At 46.0% G+C, this 18,939-nt stretch overlaps 1 protein-coding gene across 1 annotated transcript in view; it reads right to left on the minus strand.

Moving 5' to 3' along the window:
* Nucleotides 1-18,939, minus strand: part of prtga (protogenin homolog a (Gallus gallus)) — a gene marked incomplete at both ends in the record, with an annotated part of 39,365 nt that overhangs the window by 15,633 nt on the left and 4,793 nt on the right. Inside the window, 7 exons of the mRNA XM_080550562.1 lie at nucleotides 453-758; nucleotides 4,088-4,252; nucleotides 6,491-6,738; nucleotides 7,519-7,678; nucleotides 7,817-8,113; nucleotides 8,569-8,702; nucleotides 8,897-9,041. Coding sequence (XP_080406688.1) covers nucleotides 453-758; nucleotides 4,088-4,252; nucleotides 6,491-6,738; nucleotides 7,519-7,678; nucleotides 7,817-8,113; nucleotides 8,569-8,702; nucleotides 8,897-9,041 — 1,455 coding nt within the window. The remainder of the gene's footprint in view (nucleotides 1-452; nucleotides 759-4,087; nucleotides 4,253-6,490; nucleotides 6,739-7,518; nucleotides 7,679-7,816; nucleotides 8,114-8,568; nucleotides 8,703-8,896; nucleotides 9,042-18,939) is intronic.

Consider the following 18,939-nt stretch of genomic DNA (forward strand, 5'->3'; position numbering starts at 1 on the left):
TCAGACTCTTTGAACAGACACGGCTCATGAAACTATAAATCAAATGGTACAAGATCAGCAGGGTAATGTTGATGGTGAGATCCACCCAGTACACACAGCTTTCGACATGAAAAGGCCTCCTCGTGGGCTGGGGTGGTCCAGTGGTCTAGCACCACAGTCTACAGTGCACACATATTCCCATGTCGGCATGGGTTAAAATCTGGCCCATGCCCTGCTAACATGCCCTCTCTCCCTTCTTCTCCTTACTTTCCTGTCTGTCTTCACTATATCTGTACAATGAAATGAAAAATATGAGTGGGACTGCCCCACTCAGAAAGAAATTACTTAAAAAAGAAAAAGGCCTCCTCATCAGGTGTATGCCATCAGCATCGACCCCTTGAGAGGGCAGGCCCATAATTCAGCCACCCTGCTAAGCACTACATGCTACATGCTTCAAGCTGCAGGCTACCAACCTTTAGCGCTGGAGGCCTTGGGCGTTCTGTGGGAGGTCCAGGCGGACTGCTCCCCCCAGCCCACGCCGGTGGCGGCGGCGATGCGGAGGAGGTATATGGTGTCCGGCTGCAGGCCCTCCAGGAAGTGCTGGCCCCTCTCCCCCGGCAGCTCCAGCTGGGTGACGTCCTGGTCGGCGCTGGTCCGGTAGCACAGGCGGTAGGCGGACACCTGGCCGCGGCTCAGCTTGGCCGGGAGAGGCTGCCAGGACACCTGGATGTCTGTGGGGCTCCGGCTGGTGAGGCTGAGCTCGGGGGCGCGGAGGGGCACTGTAGGGGACAGAGAGAGAGAGACGTGTCAGGTCAGGTACACGTTCAGGCATGTTGAAGGCCCAGCTTTGGTACTGTTGCCCACATTTAGAAATAGAGGGTTGCTGTCTCCCCAATGTGTGGTTGTTTCTGTTTATGTGTATATGATTGTTGATTGACGATTGACAGTAGTGTGTAGTCCTCAGGAAGAGTAAAGTATCCCCCAAAAAAGTATAGCTACAGTAACCCAGATAATACAGATGTGTTTTCCGGTTTTTGGCATAGGACGACAAACGAAGCGATGAAGAACCCACTCGATATCATATCCAACAGTTTTACAATCACTAAATACCTACATTTAGTTAGCAAAGTCGGGTGGGGGGTATTATTCGTATTAGTGTGGCAGTGTGTGTAGCCACGCCCACTCCAGCTGTATTTAAGTAGCCATGTGCGTCTGGATCTATTGACAAATTTACAAGATGGATGCGGACTAGCTAACGCTATAAACCGAATTTCTGAAGCCTGTAGAAATATCGACAGTGGGCAATTAAGGAACTCCTTCATATTGGACTATACATAATGGGAACTCCGAATCTGACGATGACAGATGACGGAATGTCAGACATTGATCTCCACTGTTCACTATTCTTGGGACAGTCGTCTGCGGACAGACCTTCTGCTGTGTTCTTGGGTAAGTTTTAGTGAGTTACATGTGTTTACTAGGATTTTGTGTTGTTTACTTAGGATAGCCAAACAGTTATTTGTTGTTTTGTGAGTAAGGTAGATAGCCCCGTTGTTAGCATCAGTTATCAGACCACTGAAACTGCTCACCACAATTATGCCACCCCTCTACAAAACTAATAGGAGATGGTGGGAGGTAGAAATAGGTTGTCAAAGATAAAACATAAGGTTTTTTTCCTGCATAGAGAATTTTGAGGCGGCCGCCTCCGTCATATTTCTAGCCGCCTCCAATTCTCGACAAAACTCTGACGGTCGTATTTTCTACAAGCGTTGCACTCGGTGGATTTCTGTCATTTCTAACTGCAATTGCGGCACTGAGCCGACGTGGTGGCGGGGGCGCTGTTTCGCAAATAAGTTAGCTTTCGTTTTTGCTAGCGAAATAGCTGATAGTTGATGTTGACTGCTCAAGGAGAATACATATTTGAAAGTACAGAATGCCTGAGAGCCTTATATTGCATTATATTACATTATATTTTGATTGGTCATCTGGTGCCTGAATATTGTGTTTACATAAATAATGACATTTCTACCATAAATTGATGCAGAAAGGTCATAAATTGGTGCATATCAATTCACCAGAATGCAAGAAATTAAGTGTTAAGTGTCGTTTAAGGACCCCCAGACAGCCCCACTTCATGGGTCCCCCCCGATGTCAAACACCACTGGTACCACCTCCGCCTCATTTTGAGCCAGGAAAAACCCTGCCTACTAAACATGCAACATAGTGTAATATGTTTCATGCACCATTTTAGTGTGTTTGTGTGTAACAGCTAGCCAAACAAGTGTTAGCTTGTTAGCTAGCTAGCTAGCTTGGTTAGAGATAATAGATTATAGTAAATGCTTTTGTAATGAACGATAATGTTGTGTGGAATCAAAAATAATGATTAATTCATTGATATGTAGATTTGCTGTAGAATAATACTGTGAATTTAAATGATTTCACTAGCCTACTTGCAGTACACTTAGTCTATGGAAAACCTACAGAAGTGTCCACACCTCTGACCTGAAATTTGTGTTACAGAATGAGGAGGTAAGAGGTTCCGAGAGATGACACCTTGATGAGAGTCACCAGCACTTCAGGTATTTGTCATTGTCATTGTATAAGCAATTCTATTTTATGAAGATAGTAGTAGGCTATTTCGTTGAAAGTGGTGTTGGTAACAGTGGGCAATCATTTTAAATGTACTGTCTTCTTTTTTTATTACAGCTTTGATGCCCAGATGGGATGGGAAGGAACTACACCGAAGTCCCACTAGATGCTTTATGGACTATGAGGATAAATGCATGCACACGGACACAACATTATTATTTTTTTACCATTCTATTATTGTATTGTTCAATTGTATCTTGCCTAATTTTTTCCATTGCCATGAATTTTACTCTCTTGTACTTGTAATGGGATGTAAATTAATTATTATGTAATAAACTTTTGGCACACTTGGCAATAAGAAATCATGAATCTTGAATTATTATTATTATTATTATTGTTGTTTAGCTATTTAAACGTGTCAGCCCTGCAACAACCCCACTGACAGATGACAGGTAGATAATGACAGGTAGTGTAATGGGGGAGTTGTTGTCTTGAGGGAGTGGTTGTCTTGAGGGAGTGATTAGGGTGGAGTTAACCAGCTATTGTTCCCACCCATTACCTCTGCGAAAAACATCTCTGAAGACTTTGAGACTTCATATCTCAGTACGGTGGTTCAGGGGGTATCAACATTCAAATATCCATGACTTCTTCAACTCGTTTCAGATTTCAACATATGACACATCATTTTAAAGCTTACAATCTACCCTTTCATAATCCGGAAAAAACAGAAAAAAGATTTTGCCCTAGTTGAGGACTTTTTAACCATGCCCTGTCACATTTTATCCATGATCAAGACGAGTGTAACTGGTGATGGTTGTGCAGAAATGATCATGTGGTGATTTAATCGCCTCTCAGGGAGAGTTAAATGATAGTGAAAAGGTCATTACTGATCTCTAAATAACACTAACCAGCCCAGAGGCCCACCATCTAATCCTCTTTTATGAGACTCATTTCATTCAATCCTTCTGGCACACCTCATACAACTGACCCCGTGCTTCCCCCGTGAGAGGAAGCGGCTACATAATATTATCTAATAACTTCAGCCACATCGGATTGAACATGGCAACCATTGACCCACAGGCCAAGACAGACACACACAGACACCCAGATACCCAGACACACACACACACACACACACACACACACACACACACACACACACACACACTCATAATAATCCTGTGATACATGAAATTGTCAGCCCGGGGGTCAGCTCTTTAGAAGATTCATTTCACGGTATACAGTGCAGCCTATTCATTACGGATTATTCATTATAGGTCAAACTTGCTGGAAACGCATTCCCTGCGCCCACGAGCAGCGTGAACACAGCTTCTCCTCTCCTATCCATCTCCAACACTGTGTTATTACTTTTTTTTTTTTACGTTTTTTATCCATCATGGGGTGACATTTATTGCTGCACATTCCCTGTGGTCTCCTGGGTACGGGCCTGTGGAGGGGCCATCAGTGTGCTGTAATGCGTGTGTGTTCCGTGGACGTGCTAGCGAAATCCGTCTCTCACCGTCCTCCAGAGTGTGCTGGAACACGTGGTCCGACATGCGGCTCGCTCCCATGGGCATGTACGCCACGATGTAGAAGGTGTAGTTCCGCGCGGGCTCCAGGTCATCAATAATGTAACGGGTTGTGTCATTGCCAATGACAACCTGATATTCCTCGTTGTTCAAACCTGGGGTTTAGGGAAACAGGGTGAGATGGGGTTAAGAGGGTCACACAACACGGCGTGTTAAGATTCGGTGTTATCTGATTTCAAGAACAAACCCACCCTCAGAGCTTCCGTTAGGCTGGTGTACATAGAAATGCTGTGATATGCTGGGATGTATGGATTATGAGGACTGCTGAGATTTTAGTATTTGCTTTTTTGTTGTTGTTGTTGTTGTTGTTTTTGTACATTTCGGTAAATAGATGTATATGCTATATATGGTTTGAGAGAGAGTAGTGTTGAATGTTGTTGTTTTCAGAGAGAGGGATGTTGCTATTGTCCAGAGAGTTTTATTGTGAAACCGAGTCCTCACATGAACCATGCCAAGCCTACTTTCTAGGAATGTGTGTGATGAGGAAACAACAGTGCATGTGATAGCTCTGAAACAACAGTGCATGTGATAGCTCAGTGAATGGAAAGTATTTAATTCATGCCAACCAGCAGCACATGAGCGACTGTCCCACAGCTCTCTCTGTAGAGTTCAGAGGTGGTCCTTCAGAGTATCTCTCTGTAGAGTTCAGAGGTGGTCCTTCAGAGTATCTCTCTGCAGAGTTCAGAGGTGGTCCTTCAGAGTATACTCTCTCTGTAGAGTTCAGAGGTGCTCCTTCAGAGTATACTCTCTCTGTAGAGTTCAGAGGTGGTCCTTCAGAGTATACTCTCTGCAGAGTTCAGAGGTGGTCCTTCAGAGTATACTCTTTAGGGTGCGAAAGGAGACTTCAATTGAACAAGGACCTACTTACATGTAAAACGATAAATATCCAACATTTCAATTCAGTGCGCAGAGCAATTACAACATGACTACTTTCTCTGAGCCCTCGATTCTTGAGTTGCATCTGTTTGATCCTTATGATTTGATTTGGTTTGGGCTTATTCAGAACTTGATATATACAAAAGGTGTCAACTCAATCAAGCGGGTTCCGCCCTATGTAATAGCCAATTCCATCAACACTGCTCAAGCCAAATTCCACTATGACATTTTCCCACACATCGCCTGGCTGTGCCTGATAGCTCTTTAATTACCACAGATTAGGATGGTCACACAAAAGACTCACTTGTAGCCTAGGCGTAATGAATCGTCTAGTCTGATTTCTGACCTGGTAAACAAGATTCTTCAGGGTAAACCGAAAAGGCCTTGTCCGGAACCCTGAATGGCTCCAGTAAACCTCCCAGAAAAGGGTAACAAAGCATGCCTTCCAGTCCAACTCACACTCTTCTACTGCCTTCACAGAATCTGCACTGTTGGGATTACACTCCAACACACAGGCTAATTAGTTAGTCCTTTCATTAGGGCCCTCCATTTAGTCCCACTGCCTCTCTCTCTGTGACCTCAGGTGCAGCGTGCACTGTCGCTACCACTCCTGTCAATCTCAACAGGCAGGCCATTCTCTGGCACCCAACAGAATGTGTCACTAAATCTAAATCAAGTGCGCAAAATCCTTGACTGACGCCAAGTTATTCACAGAGAAAAGATTTTCAAACTTGTTTTTTCCCCCCCCTTTACTTCCTTATCCTTACATCGTCCAGCAGGTGTTTCTTTTGCTGCTTGGATTCGTACATTGCGCCTCCACAATGGAATTCAATAGCTTGGCGATGAACAACAGTCGCCTGAATAAACTGGCTCAAATGTGTGCAGAGACGTTATATTGTTCAAATGTGACTCTTCGCTTCCTCTTGATGAACAATACAGGTTCCCAGGAAAGCTTAAGTTCCAGAAGCCATTTCTGGGATTTGGTACTACACTGCAGCCCTTGTATTTCCATGAGCGGTCTCCATCTATCCTGCATCTCATTGTGGTGGAGTGGAGGGGCTCCTGCACCTTTAAAAACTCCTCCATAGGGTGAGAGCCTATGGAAGGCCATTCCTGTTTGTACAGAGAAAGCTGTTGTTCTTACTTTGGTTGGGTAATCATTCTTTTCCCTTGACCTCTGCCCAGCAACCAACTATCAACAACAGATGGTCAATTTCCCACATTCTGTTTTTCGGGGCAAGGAGGAAGTGGAAGCATTCAGGACTCTAAACAGTTTTAACTGTTCAACCCCGGGGCTATAAACGTCATTAATATGGAATTCCCAAACACATCCATAGAGCATTAACTACTTCCTGTTCCTGCCAGCACCAAAAAATGATTTAAAAGAAAAGAGAGAGAGAAAAAAAAATAAAATGAGAAAAAAAATCACTTTCACGGAGTCTGCTACAACGTCTCACCTTCGGCCTTCATGTAGTGGACGGAGTAGGCGATGACTTTGTCAGAGTTGTAGAGCGGCCTCTCCCACGCCAGCAGGATGGCCGAGCTGGACACGGTGTCGGCGAGGACGTTCCTGGGCGCGCTGGGCCGGTCCTCCGACATCACTACGATGAGACGGGCCATTGACAGCACAGAGCCCAGCCCGTTCTCCGCCTGGCACTGGTAGATGGCGTCGTCCTCTGGGATGATCTGGTTAATGACCAGTTTGCTGTGGGACACAGACGCACGCACACGCACACACACACACACACACGCACACACACACACGCACACACACACACACACACGCACACACACACACACATACACACACACACACATACACACGCACACACACACACACACACACACACACACACACACACACGCACACACACACACACACACACACGCACACACACACATACACACGCACACACACACACACACACACAAAGACACACACACACACACAAAGACACACACATACGCACACACACACACACACGCACAAAGACACACACACACACACACACACACACACACACACACACGCACAGATGGCGGTTTACTCTCCAGTTCCTCCTCAGGCTTCCCTACCAATACTAAGCCACATCGTTTACCTCTTCTCTATCATTCTCTTTCAAGTGGAAGGCCCGTTAACCAGTCGTATGTGAAGAGGAAGCAAATTAGAGGGAAGTGAGCTACAACGCCATTAGCACTGCTTTAAATTATTCAGCTTCCTCCCTACTGTCGGGACAGGCTTATGAATTTTTCATTGGGACTGAGTTTCCAGTGAGCAAATAAAGACCGTTAAACAAGTGTCTAGGGCTACAGGAATTAGGGTTTCTGTTTCAATTATTCTCTTCTCCCATAGAGCAGTGCATACACTATGGCTGAGAGGCAGGGATTTACAAATCAGTGGGACCATCCTACACACACACACACACACAGCTGAGAGGGAGGCCAGCAGGGGCAGAGAGCAGGCAGCAGTGTGTAACCAGCTGACCTGTTGTACATCTTGATGCGCCCGTTGGAGTGAACCTTCTCCCCGTTCTTCAGCCAGGTGATGTGGGGCAGGGGGACCCCCTCCGCGTGGCACACAAAGCGGGCGGTGCCCGCACGAGGACGGGTCAGGCTCTCCGGCCACTCGACAAAGGAAGGAGGAGCTGGAGAAAAAGAAACAGAATGTTATGTCATAAAACCAAAAAACCAACCATTATTATTTAATAATAAAAAAAACTGGTTTACTGGTTATAATGACAATTTTTTAGAAATGTAAAAATCAAATAGCGTGTATCTTTTACCCAGCACAGTGATGTTGGCAGTGGCGATGGTGAAGTTGCGCGTGCGCGGCGTGGTGGCTCTGCACACGTACACTCCTCCGTGCTGGGGTTTGACGTCAGAGATGAGGAGGTTCCCGTTGCCCAGCACCTTGGTGTTGAACACGTCGATGGACTTGCTGTCCGCTCGGCTCCAGGAGATGAGGGGCCGGGGGTTCCCCGTGGCCATGCACTCCAGGATGGCGTTCTGGTGCAGGGACACGCTGCTGTTCTGGGGCCCGGCGATGATGCGAGGCCTCTGGGGGAGCAGGGGCCATGGAGCTGGGGAGAGACAGGGGCTGTCACTAGGGTTCACTCTCTTTTTTTGGTCATTTTTTCTGAGTGGGGCAGTCCCACTCATATTTTTCTTTTTATTGCGTTCTTAACGATACACCCACATTATGACTTATTGGCTGAAATAGTATTGACTTCAATCAAACCTAAACTACATTGAAGGTAACACTGTAACGTTTGATACACTACTAGGCATCGGCCTCTACGTGGTTGGATACTTCGCAACACAAACATGACTTATACTAGAATGTTTTTTCTTTTGAATATTGAACCATGAATGCTAAAGAGACCTACTTATAGTGTATGCATGAAGGCATTAACAGAGAGCTACTGTATATGATCACTTACACACACACACACACACACACACACACACACACACACACACACACACACACACTATACACACACACACACACACACACACACACACACACACTTACCTGGGGTGACAGTGAGGGTCGCCTCTGTACTCCGCCGACGGTTGGCGATGTTGGTCGCCATGCAACGGTAGTTCCCAGCATCCTCCCGCTCCACCCCATGGATCTGCAGGACTCCGCTAGGCAACACTGTGATTCTGGAGGAAACACAAAACCACGATCAACACACTTACACAACTACTGACATTACAACGTCACAAATAAAACGTTTACTACAGCTGACTAAGTTACCATCCCAGTAAGGCAGAATTCATACTTAATACAACACCAACAATCCCCTAACTCAATAGTGAATGTCATGGGGTGAAGATGTAAAGATCTGAGTCCATACCTGTCAGTAGCCAGGGGTAACGTGACCCGATTGAACTCCCAGGTGATGATGGGAGGGGGGGTGGCAGTGATTTTGCAGGTGAACCGGGCGACGGATCCTTCTGTCACCACTATGGACGTTGGCTGGATCGTGAAGGGGGAGATACCTGGTGGACAGAAGAAGGAATGATCAGATACTACAACTCCCAGTTTCTCTCTCTGATGTACAGTGATCCAAAGATATGATCACTCATAAGCAACGCAAACACAAGAAAGCAAGACACTGTGAAATTGCTTTTTTCCACCCATTTGGATCTATAAGACCTATCATCCTAATAATTGATGTGAGATGGCCCGATATCCTCTCCTGTTCAACAGCTCATCACCATTGATGCTACGGTTAAACGTATTTCTATCAGTCAAACTAATCCTCTGTATCTTAGGGGCACTATTGGGTGAAAACTGAAATCAATTCCATAAGGGGAAATACGAGGAAATCAATTGAGCAGCCAGACATATCTTATCAATATACACTAGTGCCCCTTCAGAAGAACTTGACATAATCTCACTAAATCCAATACTCAGCAAAGGTCATCACATTTCATTATCTGTCTGATCCTGGACCTGTCACTAGGGGTAGCATGAGGAGGAATTCTTTTACCTTCTAGAGAAAATGTAGATGAAGAATCATACCTAAATGATCGATACCCTCTATTGATATCCCCTCAATTCATACAAGTGATAAAGCTCCATGCCATGGTAAAGGAGTTGCCATACCAGACAACACAGTCTTATCCTATTAGAATCAACCCAAATGATGTACAACAGAGCTGAGGTCAGTGAACATTTTTCTAAGAATCATTACAAGTGTTGACAGGCAAGATCTGTGGACCTCCACAACCCCTTCTCTCTTCCAAGACAAATTCTCGCTCTGACCTTGAGTTCATGTGCTGATGCATTACCGTCTAATCGAGACAGAGGCACAGGAAGCCTTTTTGTCCTGAGATGTGGCCAAGTCACTATCAGGTGTTGCCGTTGTTGTCTTTACCAAGACTTGAATTAACTTCTACTTTAGCTGCTCTGAAAATACACAAGCTGTACTTGTCTCTGATATTACTTTAGGTGTCTTTAGGTGGTTTTTTCTCTCTTCCAAAGCCTTGACCTAGCTTCCACTTTAACTGGTACTGAAAATATCAGCTATCAATAGCTCTTCTTATCTCAGAAATGAGTTGTTATGTATGCATTAGCCATCTGATATTAGCCCACGCTCCAGTGTCCTAGAGAGGCCCTCACCTGAACCAACCCGGCCCACTTGTCTGAGTGACGTGCCCCTGTCAGCTCCTCCAGGCTGGGGCACATTAAACCCTGAGTGGAGATCAGAGATCAGAGAAAAGCTCTGCTAATCTTATTAACAAGCTCCTCACCACCACTTCCATTCTGCGCACACGGCTCAAAGAGTCAGCCAAGACTACCGTGGTATAAAATGCAAAACACACACATTCAGATGTGAAATAGCCCTAAATACAATTTCTGGCTATATTCAATAGTTCATATTTTGTATTCCTCAAACAACAAGAATAACAACTACTTGTGGTGTTAAGTAAACCCAGTGGTATCTGATAAATGCACATTCTCATGGAGCCAACAGCAGCTGTGAGTGAGACCATGTGGAGGATCAAGGAGGGAGGGGGGGGGGGGGGGGGGCTCATCCATTGTGTTTGAGGTCATTGATTCACCTCCCTCTCATGGAGCAGGGGTTGGGAGTGTCTGTCAGTGAAAGGTGATACTGTACTGTAAGTGAGGCCTTTGACAGGGGAGATGAATGGCCAGTGGGAACCAAAAGGGACATTGTCTGCTCTACGCTAACAGAATGTGGCCACTGGCCAACCCTCAGAGAGGTTTAAGTGCTTTTGGTAATAATGCTCTCTCCTCACATCTACTCATTCATAATTACCTAAATCTCACCCTTTCTCTCAATCTCTCTCTTACCCTCCCTCCCTCCCTCCCTCCATACCTCCTTCGCCCATGCAAGTAGACTTTCAGCAAGGGATGCCAACACATTCTGCCCTACCGATTTCACTGTTTCATCCACCTCAGATGAAGCCGGGCAACTGGTGACAGATGTACCTCAAAGTGTTGTCCTGCAGAGAGCAGCAGGGGGGTGGTGATTGGTGGAGGGGTACAGCAACATCCCACCAGGATTGGGTTTCCCTGAAACTGATTGGTTGTCAGCCACCAGCTGAAGTCCAGGGAAACGAAACCATCATCAAACCAAACTCCACAGCTAGTGCTAATGTTTACCGCACAACCTTATCCTTCATTTATAATAATGTTACAAGTAGTCTGTAGGACAACATTGGACATCATCCCTTCAAAAAGGTCCCCTTTAACAGTATGTTGTTCCCTTTTTCAGGCACTAGGCAGTTAACCCACAGAAAGCCATTCAGACCCCATCCCCCCCGTCTCAGCTAAAGAAGCTTAATGTCAATAATTTGTTGAAAGAAATTAAAGACCCTTCTGCTCTTGATACAGACCTCAATATAAAGGACTGAGATAAGTAAATCTTTACCAAAAAGCCCTGCGGCTTGAAGATAACATCAACTCAATTTTCATAAACAAATCAAATCAGACATGGCGCAACTGGGGCCTAGGGTAACCTATAGACAGGATAGGCAACACTAGTCATAAGTGAAAAAATGTCTAACAACCAACCCAAATAAGACACGCAAAAAAAAGACGCAACGGACACCTAATTCACAGACATTGATATATCTTGATCTGTTGAGATTATATATATATTCTTGAGATGCAAAACAGCTGCATGTTTTCAGAATGCAATGCGCACCACTTAAGTAATGGGTAAACAAACAGACTGCAATGCTCTTTGACCCCTCTGCACACATCCGACCCTGTTTGTGCTGGAGGGGCAAGAAGAAGCAGGCAGTTTGGAGGGAAGGGAGGGGAGGGCAGAGAGAGGAGGGTGGAGGGGGGCAGCAGAATACCTCTCCTTCTCCCCCTGCCCCCCCCCCAACCCCTGGGCTCCCCTCTGCTTATCTCACTGGCCCAGTACAACAATGAGATCCACTCCCCAGTATTTGCCTTCCGAGGCTGCAACCACCAGCCTTATCACAGGAACAGCCACTCTACATTCTTCACACAAAAAGACAGAGTGCACGTCAAACACAACTAGGCCAGTGGGTTGTCAAGGGACAGAGAGAGAGAGAGAGAGAGAGAGAGAGAGAGAAAAAAAAAGGAGTCAACAGATGAAGAAAACATGAGAAGAGCCGTTCAGAGATTACAAGGAGCTCAGATTTAAAGCGAGGCAAATCCTCAGTGGGGGCAAGGTTCACTTTCTGATTGAACAGCTGTTGCTACTGACATCAGAGGACCAGGAAGTCAACGTCTTGCACCTTTAGTCATCGCTTGAATAATTGAACGGTACCATCTCAAATGCATTGGTGTTGATCACAGGAGTATCGAATGACACCTCCTTTAAGATTAACTTTTAAAACCCAGCCATAAAAGAACCTTCATATCACACCACACAACACAGGTTCGACCAATTGCGACGGGCCTTCTTGCTAAATCGTTAGCCCACCTCGCTTTAGAAGTAAAGTGCGACGTAAATCTCGGAATCAACCGAGGCTTTCGAGAAAAACCTTGCCTAAAGGAAGTCCCTACCCCGTCGTAAAGGGTGAGGGTTCTATCCTCCGGCCTCTGGAAGGACTGTGATGGACGGCTGGACTGAACCTGTGTTGCCAGGTGTTATGGCTCTGAGCAACGGGAGAGCCCTAAACGCCAGGCCCGAGCACCGTCAGTGAATCACAAGCAGCACACTGCACACTGACAGCCTCTCCCTGTCCTCTTTAAAGGAAGGGAGAAACACAAGGAGTTCTCTCCCACGTCAACGTAGCTGACCCTCTGACATTTCACCGGGGGAAGGCCTCCTTCTTCTTCCAGTGGCCAGGGAGGATGAAGATACAGGTTCATTAGGAGCGGGGCCAAAATTAACCTGATTCAGATCCATAACCTACTCTATGTTTGTTCCCACATTTATCTGAAAGTCTGCCTCTATTTAGAAGTGTCGAAAACCACTTTTCGGTTTTGCATTCGATTAGACCTACAAATTGATGGCTATTAGCTAACTATTCTAATGGGTTGTGTCTTGTTTTGTCCACCAGTTGCTGTAGAGGTCCACTTCTTTGTGTCGGGTTCTTTTGAAGACGAGGGGTCTGATCCCTCCTCTGAGCCCCCTGGGCCACTTTGCTTTGGGCATTTTTAATTGAATTAGTTCTGAGCTGTTAGGCCTCTTGTGAGATAGGCACAGTGCTCTGCTCTGCAGAGGATCTTTGATCTAGAGAAGTGGGACTGGGCATGGCAAGTGGTCGTCCCCCCCCCGCTCCCAGCCCCCAACCCCACCCCCTCCCTCCCTCCTCATCACTCACTGTACCTCTGGTGTCCACACCAGGCACCAGCGCTTATTAGATTGGGAGTGACGTTGACCGGATACGGGGGGCCCGTCCCGCTGCTACAGTACACACGCTCCCACGGAGTAGCGAAACGTGGAACCTCTAATCCACATCAAACACATTCCTCAGTGTTGCGCCACACCGCTAATGTGACAAGGAAGGCATCCGCCCCGGTAGGCCATGGAGCCCGGGGGCCATGAGAGGATGAGCTTTCCCAGATCGCCCTGCTTCTCTCTGCAGTCAAACGACCGGCGGATGGTGGATTGACAAACGGAGGGAGTCCTATTGATTATTGATAAAGTACTAAGCCTCCGTCTAAAATCTATAACTGCTAGGGCTCGTCCAGCTACCGTCAGTGTCCTCCTGGGCGGATTGACCTTCTGCTTTGAGTGATTATGTTTATCCAAAGAGCAACCTCAATGTTTCCTAATAAAAAAATTAAAGCCGACGAGCGGAGGTTGAGACACAGTAAATGATCTGTGTGTGTGTGTGTGTGTGTTGGTGTGTGCACCCACGTCTGTGAGTGTGTGTGCCCATTTTCCATTCACCTCCAGTCACCTTGCAGATGATTTTCGAACCACATCAAGATACAATGCCTGCTCTGCATGACCAGCAAATACTCAGCATGCTTTCCCTCAGGAGATTTAGGTGTCCAATTACTAGGCAATGTCCTGTCCGGTTTGTCCCTTAAATGAAAAGGTACCCATTATCTTCCTTTGATAATGTATTTTTTTAAAACATGTACCTTTCATTTGGCCACAGACTTCATACCCAGTTGAAAGGTAAAGGTATATGTTTTATAATAAGCGTTTACCAGGCTGTTTTGACTAGCTCGTTTCTAATGAGGGGCAAATGCCTAAGCCCAACCCAGAAGAAAAAAGAGGATCTCGCCATCTGCCCCTGCAAGTGACCTCACCTCTGACCTCTGACCTCACAAATCCTGGCCAGCACACAGCTCATCCAGGCAGAGCCGTCCAAAGCCAACCCAGCACTGCGCTGCTCGCCTGCTGGCTCTCAGCAAACTGCCAATCAATCACTTAGAGACCCCTAAAGCTGGGAGAGGGGGGACTACTCTGCCATCCTACAGTCAGGAAATACCTGTGTCCTCTTCACTTTTATTCTCCTTCTTTCTAAACACACTTCTCTCCTCTGCCAGTGCTCTCTGAGCCATAGCTCACTTTTGACTTATTATGCTTTCCGTTCACATGATCAGTCACTTAGAATATTTACACTAATAGAGACACTATGAAACCTATGAATTAATTGAAGTGAATCGAACCTTTCATGTTTAAGCGTGCAACCCCCCCCAAGCTAGCCCCACAACTTTCACAACCTTTTTCACAACCCAGTGAGTACAATCCAGTGAGTGACCAATCAAGTCCCTTTCCGAGAGTCTGAACTAAGCTAAGGGATAAAGCCGTGCTGGGCCTCCCAGATGGCCACTCTCCCTCCCAGCAGCAGGCGGGCCGGCTGCAGCCAGCCGCTCAGTAACCAGCAGGTCAGTGGACAGGTCAAGCCCAGACAAAGGTCCTCTCAGATACTTCAGGGTCCGGGCCGGGCCGGGCGCTGTCCCCCTTCCCCCTGGTCACTCACTCCAGCAAAAACGTCCTGGCTCTCAGTCGCAGAGGGTGCTCTAACATCCCCCCCTCTCTCTCCCAACCCCCCACCCTCAGGACATACTCTTTTAACAAATGGGAATCCAATATTCAGAGCAGTTGCAGGCTCTCTTTCTAATCGCTACAGCGGGGGAAGAATTGTACCTCAGAGACAAATGTTGCCTTGAGTCGACCTCGCTGCGATGCCGGCCCTAAGAATACTAAACCTGAGGTGAATGGAATGTGCTCTATAATGTTGTGGAGGAGAGGTATTGTTATGGAAATCCACAACACGGCCACTGAGCATGTCCAACAAGCATGAATAATCCACTAGCACAAGAAGAAAAAAAATCATTAAGCAACTTAAAACATAAAGCAATCATCTAGTACGCGTAGCTTTTGTGTGTGTGCGTACCCTGTTCTCATGGGGAGCTTACTTTGTTGTGTTGTCGGAGTAGTAACTCAAAAACATTCCTGAGCGCGTTTTTTTTTTTTTGGTGCTAAGGGGCAGAGTTTAGCCAGGGCGTCTGTCGACAGGTCAATGGCTGCCGTGCTCGGCTCTGCCGTGCTAATTCACTCCAGGCCTCGACGGTTTCCCGGAGGGACATGAAAGCAGGAAGTGGTCAAGCAGCAGTGGGTGCTGGAGCTGTTTCTGTCCACTTCAAGGCGACCCGCTACTTGTGTGGCTTCTCCTCCTCTCCTCCTCTCCTCCTCTCCCCCCTGATTGAAACAAGGTGGATGAGCGGGACCGGGGCGGCCGAGCGATTGAGTGGAAAAACTGAAACACTGAAACACTGAAACACTGGCCCAAGACTATCTAGACTATCTAGGCCCCTAGGTATGTCATTTAATATGGATATGAAGGAGAGTATAGATTCAAACAGTACCACTAATTATGTTCATGAGAAAATGATGTGGCTCTAAGATCTCACTAATATCAATATCTTTACCCCAACCTACCGCTGGGAAGCATGATATGACTGTCAGTTTATTGTCACAACTGTGAAATATGAGTTGAGTAATGAAGAACCAAACAGAAACCTCAGCTCATCAACAGGCATAACCATCAATAAAAAAAACACTCCCAGCATGCGTTAGCATTTCATTTAATCAATTACTCCACATATCTTTACTAACTGACAATTACTATGGACATGTCAATAAGTGACTCAGTCATTATTCATTTGTGAATTTATTATTATTTATTCATGCCATGGGTGAGGCCTTGTTGTCAGTCAGTGCCTGTGGACATAGCTGGGCAGAGAGGGGTTGAGAGAGGGGTTCATAGAGGGGTTGAGAGAGGGGTTGAGAGAGGGGTTCAGAGAGGGGTTGAGAGATGGGTTCAGAGAGGGGTTCAGAGAGGGGTTGAGAGATGGGTTCAGAGAGAGGTTCAGAGAGAGGTTCAGAGAGGGGTTGAGAGATGGTCCAGGGTGGGGAGTGCTGCTCCTTTCATGACTTCATATGCAAATGCTCATGAATAGCCTCATGCTGTGATGGAGAGGAAACAGTTTAGGAAGCGAGCAGTAAATATGAAACTGCAGAGGCTTCATGTAAATGAACACTGCCCTCGGCTTGCTGCTTGCTCACGTTTTATGGAAGGTCAAAAGGTGGTCTATCACTTAGGAACACAGAACATGCCAGAAACGATCCATCAAGATAAGAAGAACACCCAGGTTTGGTCTCTTTCTCTCAGGTCGGAGTGGTCTGTGTCATTTATGCTGGCTTGGTCTTTTTTTTCCTTCTGTACACTGGAATGCGTCACACATTGGAATTAGTACTTGGTATTTCACACTATGTAACAAGAATAACTCAGGTAAGTGTTTCTCTCTTAACCTTCACTCTACGAGGCAACCAACAGAACCATGTTGACACATCGATCCTCTGCTTTGTTTCTGTTTGTTTTCTAAGAGACTATTCCTTGAGTTTCTAATTGAATGCCTCCCAACGGTAGAGAACACAGGGATATCTTGACCGATGAGCCTTTCTCAAAGTGCAATGACCCCCCACACAATGTTTGTCTTTACCCTTTAATAAATAATAAGGAGTCTTGGAAGAAGAATTCTCTGCCTGACAACCAACGGGGGAAGAATGCGACGCTGAAAAGCCTCACAAATCAATCACAGGCCAGGGGCAGGGCCGGGCAGCAGGAGGCTGGGTCTCCATACAGCCTGCAGGACGGCCCGAGACAGCCCACTGGTCACTGGCTTGGCCAAACAAAGAACATTTCCCATGAGCACTGTGACCTCTCAGTCCACTGGGCAGTGGGGGAGTGGGGTTAGAGGGGGGACACGACACTTACCCCCTCCTCCGATCTCTTATCTGGTTTCTAAGTTTTCCAATCATTCAACATCACTCTGTCACCCCTGCCAAAGACAGTGGCTTCAGTGTGTCTAATATCTAAATCAAGAGGGCAGAGTTAAAAGCAATCAGTCTGCAAATAAGCACAGTCTACTTGTTATTTATTGTTTCATGCCTTGGTTCTCAATTAGGTAAACGCTTGACAACTAAATAAAAAAAGAAAAGACTTTGGTGCCAATCCAATAGAGAAGCTTGAGATGCCAGCGTAGAACATTTGTGCCAGAGCAGAACACAAAACGCAAGCCAGTGGGGTAGACTGATAGGGTGGACTGTTAAAGGCATTGATAAAAGGGAAGGAATGTCCACCATTATTGCAGCGGAGATTTAAGTCCTGGGCTCTTGTCTCGGTGCCTACCATCTATTGAGCAATCTAAAGAAACCTTTGACCCCTAGAACCTCCGTCCAGGGAAACCATGGCAACCTTTCATGTCCAGCAGATGAGGAAATAAAGAATCCAGGCTCTCTGTCATTTCACAAAGAATTTTTCAAACATGCCGGTCAGTCCCTGACCGTGCCAGGTTTGCCTTTCCTTTATTGTGGCTCCGGTGCTGCCGGGCCTCGGCACGCCTGATACATTCCTTAGCAACCAAAATAAACAGTGGGGCGGTGGTCACACAGGGTCAAACAACCATTTTGCTGGACCCACTAAGCCTGCTGTGGAATAGTCATTTATGGGTTCTATTGTGGTTCACAATGTGAAGTTAGTGGTAACAGTTCAGCCAACAAAGTATCACTGAGAACCATGAACCCATATGAACAAAATCTGTAAAAAAAATAAAAAAATAAAGAAGAAAAAAAATAAAGACAAAATAAATAATAATACTAATAATAATATATATATTTTAAAAACCTGTATGTTGACAACAGTAGTAAAGTTAGAAAATAAAATGTATAGCATAAGACAACACACCAATTTGGTGTTATTTTACCTTAAATAATCACAGGGCCTTTTCCAAAGGCCTGAGTCAAGAGAGGACTTGGCAGCAGGACTGATAATGAGGGATATCTATTAGGGGCAGAGGTGAGAAGAGGCTGTGGGTAGAAGGTACAAAAGGTCCCACATGTTGCACTATCAATCTTCCGGCTGAAGGATGCAGCACATGAAAAGACCCCAGAGCAACACTCACTCCGGAGCGAACCCCAGAGCCACAGTAACACTCACTCTGGAACCTTCTCACAGCGTTCCATGAGGAGTGTTTTTTTTTCAATGCAATCAGGGGTGTCATTAACCCCACCTAGGGCACACTAACATCACTAAACCATCTACAGCCCTGCTGATACAGTATGTTCAATCAAATCCGCTATGAGGCAGTCACATTATCCTTCACGCAAAAAGGGATTTTCTCACTTTAGAACAAGGTCATAAAAACATATACAAATCTAGTAGTCTTGTACATTTGGATTATCACATTTTAAATAACAAAATCCTACTGAGACTAAATCAAACTAAAGTTAAAATATAACTCTGTGCTGACTTCTACCATTAGCATAATAAGCCTTCCAGTGGTGAATAGGCCCAGCTGGCCTGTCCACTGATCTCTGGACAAACAAATGGCCCCAAAAGAAATAATTTTCTTAAGGGGGGCAGTTGAGGGCAAGGTGGACAAAGAGGGCCAAAGTGAAAAGCTTTTCATTAATTCTTC

The sequence above is a fragment of the Nansenia antarctica genome (assembly GCF_963989245.1).
Source record: "Nansenia antarctica genome assembly, chromosome: 1".
NCBI classification, from domain to species: domain Eukaryota; kingdom Metazoa; phylum Chordata; class Actinopteri; order Argentiniformes; family Microstomatidae; genus Nansenia; species Nansenia antarctica.